This window comes from Scomber scombrus, chromosome 11, assembly GCF_963691925.1.
Source record: "Scomber scombrus chromosome 11, fScoSco1.1, whole genome shotgun sequence".
NCBI lineage: Eukaryota > Metazoa > Chordata > Actinopteri > Scombriformes > Scombridae > Scomber > Scomber scombrus.
Genome location: NC_084980.1, coordinates 7913864 through 7919405, shown reverse-complemented (window position 1 = coordinate 7919405; position 5542 = coordinate 7913864). Strand labels below are relative to the sequence as shown.

The window sequence follows — 5542 nt, the reverse complement described above, 5'->3', positions numbered from 1 at the left end:
CTACAGTTTGGTTGATTTGCTGTGTGGATGGAGTTTTGATCCTCTTTGTTTCTTCATGGTGCTCTTATTTCTGTAGGATAAAGGAAATACAAAAAAAGCATACATTAGTTAAATTGGTTAGGGACAGTGAGTGTGTCACAGTGTTGGACAAATTGTCCAATGGTACATTGTGGTATATTTCATTTATATATCAACCCCAAAACTACAGAAACAAATTTAGTTCTGGTTGGGCAGCCCTATAAAAATACTCAATTTCTAAAGAAAGAAGCTGTGATTATGGATGATGCACACAAATTAGTAAAGAGCACTGAACACATGAAGTAATACATCTTTAGTAGCTGTTACTATACACTTAACTGATAAGGATGTATTGATTGGTCAAGGTTGTGGTCTTGATGAAGGTGCTATCAGGAGAAGCCCCCGAGTTGCAGCTTGCTTACCTGATGCTCTCGGCCTCATCGGTTGAATCAGGGAGCTCTCTTCTCCTGGTTTCGGGAAGCAGGAAGCCAAGACCTCCACTAATCAGTGTAAGGCTGCTGAAGACTACGACGGGTATGGACCAGTGGTACACGGCCAACATGTTGAGCAGTGGAGACAGCAACCCACCAGCTCTGCTCGCAATGGAGCCCAAACCAGAGGCAGTTTGTCTGAAACAAAAAAGTATATAACTCATATGAGCACAGTTTGCAAACTCTAACTATTTCTAAGTATGGTCTTAGCAACCACTGTATGAAGTCAGAGAATAGACCATTCTTTCAAAATGTATAATCTCTGTTAAAAAGTTACAATTATGAAGCAAATGTGTATTCAGTGCTTTCAGCTTCCATGAAGTGATGGAATATTGAATAAGAAAACATTAATCCTTCTAAATTTAGTGAAATCTCACAAAGCTTTCTCAGTTGTAAAATAAGTTGCAGCAAAATTAGTACAACAGAACAAGAGTGATTTAATTACCCTTGATTAGAATTGATTTGAATTAATATTTAAATGAACATGTCAGATAACACTGGTGCCGATGTCAGGTATGATCTGGTCAAAAAAGAATGTCTGACCCACATATCATGACATTTGGCTTCTCCTCACACTAAACCAGTTCAAAGTGGTTACCAAGTCTAATATTTAACCTTGGACTGAATAGTTTATCCTTTAAGATGACAAAATGAACATAAAGCAGACCAGCAGCAGACAGGCTGATGTCATAACAAATCAAAAACAAGTACTACATTACTATGTACTGACTTGCAGTTTTTCACCTGTAATTGTAAATGTTAAGACTTCTCAGACCTAAACTAACATTATAGTTAGTGTAACTTGAGGTGAAGTATATCGTTCATTTCACTGAGACTCAGCTTACCGGAAAGATGTCGGGAACAGCTCCTGAATATACACACTACATATGGATCCTGCCCAGTTAGCGAAAAAACGTCCTGAGGTTGCCAGTACGGTAATAGCAACAGCATTATCTTAAAAAGAATAACACAATGTCAGTCGAAGGAAAGACCACAGACTGTAGAAAATGATTGCTGTTATTGCTGCCAATAATAAGATTTGAAGATGTATAGTAGATTTGATGTCTGCTGTGTGGTTGGTGTTTGACAACTGTGATTGACAGTTGGCTCACTTCCTGCCTGGGCTCACTGAGTTGGACTATTGTGGCAGTACTTTGGTAAGTTTAATGTTACTTGATAACAACACTGTCGTGTTAGTTAGCTAGTGTTAGCCCGGGTGTGCAGTGCCCAGTGTTAGGGGTAAACTAGCTTTCAACACCTCACACTCCTAATCTGGAATGTCCTGGCTCCAAATGGAAAGGTAGTGCTGACTGCAGCTGTCTGGGCTTCAAGCTGGCTCCACTGGTTACACCTTGCTATGTCCATCCATATTCAATGCATACAACTTAAAAGACATGGGCAGACAGTTTATTGTTAGCATTCGTATTGAAGAGAATGGACCACACTAGCATCTAAACAGACTGAAATAAAGTCTGCAAAGTGATGTCAACAGTGCACTTTTCTTCCGTGAATATTCAAAATGATCACAAAACTAAGGTACAGGACAAGATGCGTTGTATCTAACTTATAAGGAGGAGCAGGAGGGGTTTTGTTCAGATTCAGTGGGTCTTGAGGTGTGTAGCAGGATGCTATCAGGCTCAGTGTGACCATCTACTCTGTCCATGATAGAATGGTGACATTACAGCTTTATGGAAATATGGTTTAAAATGAAGAACACAGGACACGTGAGCAGATATGTATCCTGTAGCAGAGAAAACAAACACAATTTCATTTCAATGAGACATCTGCTTTACCTTGAGGAAAAGCTAGGATTAAGATGCACAAGAATCCTCCACTTAGAAGTGTTGCCATGAGGGATATTTTTCTCCCTACTGCTTCTAACAACCAGATGCAAAGTATATGAGCTGGTAGTTCAGTCAGACCAAACATGAGCTGTGTCAGGAAGATGTCCAAGCCAAAATTTCCCACATTGAATGAAAGGCAGTAGTAGGTAACATTCAGTGAGAACCTGAAGAAAAAGAAGGTATTACTTTAGTATCTCATTTAGATAGTGATTCATGGGTTTACAGAAATATTATTTACATATGTTGTAAAATGTAACTTACCATGCGAATATTATGGTAAAGAAATACTTCCTAAGCAGAGGTGATTGGATAAGAATTATTATGCCTCCCTTTTTCTCAGTTTCTTTGACAACGATCTGTAATGCACAGGGATTGGACACAACATCATGCTAACTTTGCTAATGTTAGCAAGTCATAATCCAATACAACAGCCTTGAAAAAAATACTCAATGTTTGTTTACTGTGTCAGAGAGGTGATAAGCTCTGTCTGTTATATTATTAACTCTTCAGTAAGGTGTTCTGACAATTTTTCCTAAATAATTTGTGCATTTTACAGTTCATGTTTGCAATGGATTGTACTGTTTCCAAATATACAGCCAATTCAGTTAAATCAACATCACTCTGACACAAACTAAATAGTTGCAGTTGAACAGTTATGTTCAGTGTTTTCTTATGTAATAGTTTTTTCCCCTCTAGAAATACACAACAAGTATTTGCTATCACTGGTAAAACAGTCCAATTAAATGTTGATACATTGGTAAAATGGTTATTTATTGTAAGGTATCTGTACCTCTTCCAGCAGGTGGTCTGGAACAGTACGTTTGTTAATGGCTGCCACCTTTACAAGCAGCTGTTTAGCCTCTTCTGTCCTCCCTCTGTCCAATAACCACCTGGCCGACTCTGGAATAAACCTGATGGAAACAAGAACAGTGAAATGTAATAATAATACCTCGTAATTTCCCATTAAAGTACAAGAGGACAATAAAAAGATTTCATACAAACCATATGTAAATAGCAATCACTGCAATTGGAGCTGCTGTGATTAGCTGAGCCAGTCTCCAGTCCCTGACAAAGTAAATCATACCAGCAAGGATGCACTGTCCAACTGCACCAAACATGTGAGTCACACATGCTCCCCATGATCTTTTGGACACCCCAATCCATTCAGTGGCTACAAACAGAAAATCAATATCAGTTAATTCTAAATGTATTACTGATGAGATGTAGTGAAAGGTTTTCAAACATGTCAAAAATTAAAACTTGAAGCATTAATGATAATATATTTTTTAATGAATTGAAGTGTAAAAAGAAATACTGTTAAAAGCCTTTCCCTTTTAGTCTGCAATACCATTTGGGGGACAGCAGAAACATTGACACAACCTTTTAATCTGATATAGCAAACGTGCTCACTAACAGTTACTTTTTTACACATCCAGAAGTTGTGGAACAACATTATCGCTCATTTGGAGTCTGGCCAACCTATCAATGCAAAGACATATGACAATATAAAGGAAAATTCGGTACAGGACTGAAATCTTGACCCCTACAGTGACAGGGTCCAGTGGCTCTGCTATGCTGTGGGGAGCACATTGCTGCCATGGTCTGGGTCCACTTTTTCCCCTTAGAGGGAATGTATCCTATGATGAAACATTTCTATCCTGATGGGAGTGGTATTTCCCAGGATGACAATGTCCCCATCCATAGGGCACGAGGGGTCACTGAGTGGTTTGATGAATATGAAAATGATGTAAATCATAAGTTATGGCCTTTGCAGTCATCACTCCATTTAATTACAATAAAATGTATTGATGTATTGAGTTACCTTTTGGACTTGTCTGATAACAGTTTACTACATTTTGTCAGTTTCAGGGCTCCATAAAGAATGTCTCTGTTGCAGGTATAAAAGTTAATTACTAAATGATCCTCCAGTCCTGGCATGTATGAATGAAAACCACAGCTTGCAAATTTACATCATAAATAAATAGCAAAATTTACCAAGGTTTTTTTGTGTTTTTTTGTTTGTTTTGTTTTTAACTTTGGCAAATGTTTCTTGCGTTAAAATGCAATTTAATACAATATACTTTACCTAATATAACGCTATTAAGTCGATAACCTCCATAGCCAATGCCCAATATAAACTGGGATACCAAGTACAAGGGGAAGTTTGGACATATTCCAGTTGTTACAGTAAATATGAGCATTACAATGACTGGCATCTGAGTTGCCCGTTTACGACCAAACCTGGAGAAGGTAAAACATCTCTGATCAGAATACATACAACATACATCACAATATAACACTCTTTTAATGTTTGTGTGATGTATTTTAACTGAAAAAGATAATATAGTGTAGTTCATATATTCTTTACAATTTCAAGTACACTTACGATTCAGCAAAAGGTCCAAATACGAGACACCCAACAAGAATGCCAGCCATCAACACTGCTTGCGCCACTTCTACCATATTAGCCTGGTCACAAACTAGATCAAACTTTAGACAAATTAAACCAAATTGTAAGTGAAGACAAATTTTGTCAAAAAATGTTGTAATATTTGTATCACATATGTCTAAAAATCACTTACATCAGTTACTACAGTGGCCTCATATATCATGTTGCCGTACACCCATCCATTCTGGCACCCTGTGGTTTCATTGAGTCCATACTCCCTGATGTCACTGATGTTCCAATCCACAGGCACAAACATCCGACACCTGCTGAAGGTCCCATCCTCCTCCCGAGGCAGAGTCAGGTTCAGCTGCTCATGTGAGGTTAGGTTAGGATCAGCCTTGAGGACCCAGTTTGTGTTACAGTGCCGTTCAGGATCTGACTGGATGAAAAATAGGTTGGCAAAGTGAAAAGGCAGAATGAGATTTGGGAAGCAAAGAGCAAAAAGGGTGATTTTCTGAAATTTTCCAAATTCTCCGATGTTACGCAGGATCTCTCCAAATTCAGCCATGTTGAGGGAGCTAGCTGTCAGTGTAGAGATGCTGCCAGAAGGTGACCTTTAAACGCTACCTATTAATGTTTAAACCGTAGACAGTATATTTTAGGACAGATGATACTGCATTAAAATGGCTCTATTGTTTTGCAGAAAGAGTTCCACTCATGATTATCTAACCAGATATTTCACTCTTGTACCTTTTGTCATCATGACATGCTGTGCTTTGGTCTGAGTTAAATTTACATCA

At 38.3% G+C, this 5542-nt stretch overlaps 1 protein-coding gene across 1 annotated transcript; it reads right to left on the bottom strand.

The window, feature by feature from the left end:
• Positions 1-5310, bottom strand: LOC133990700 (solute carrier family 22 member 13-like). The gene is made up of 10 exons (XM_062429100.1): positions 4936-5310; positions 4740-4843; positions 4440-4594; positions 3356-3524; positions 3144-3264; positions 2615-2709; positions 2303-2517; positions 1355-1463; positions 441-647; positions 1-70 (listed from the first exon to the last, which is right to left on the bottom strand). Exons 1-10 carry the CDS (start codon positions 5308-5310, stop codon positions 1-3), a joined length of 1620 nt encoding a protein of 539 aa, XP_062285084.1.
• Between the last annotated feature and the right edge of the window lie 232 nt (positions 5311-5542).

Excerpts from the sequence above, each read along its gene's own strand:
- LOC133990700 (XM_062429100.1), bottom strand. The coding sequence starts at position 5,310 with ATGGCTGAATTTGGAGAGATCCTGCGTAACATCGGAGAATTTGGAAAA. Across the intron at positions 4,844-4,935 it reads AGGCCACTGTAGTAACTGAT|TTTGATCTAGTTTGTGACCA; the intron begins GTAAGTGATTTT and ends ATTTGTCTAAAG. Across the intron at positions 2,518-2,614 it reads TTTACCATAATATTCGCATG|GTTCTCACTGAATGTTACCT; the intron begins GTAAGTTACATT and ends CTTTTTCTTCAG.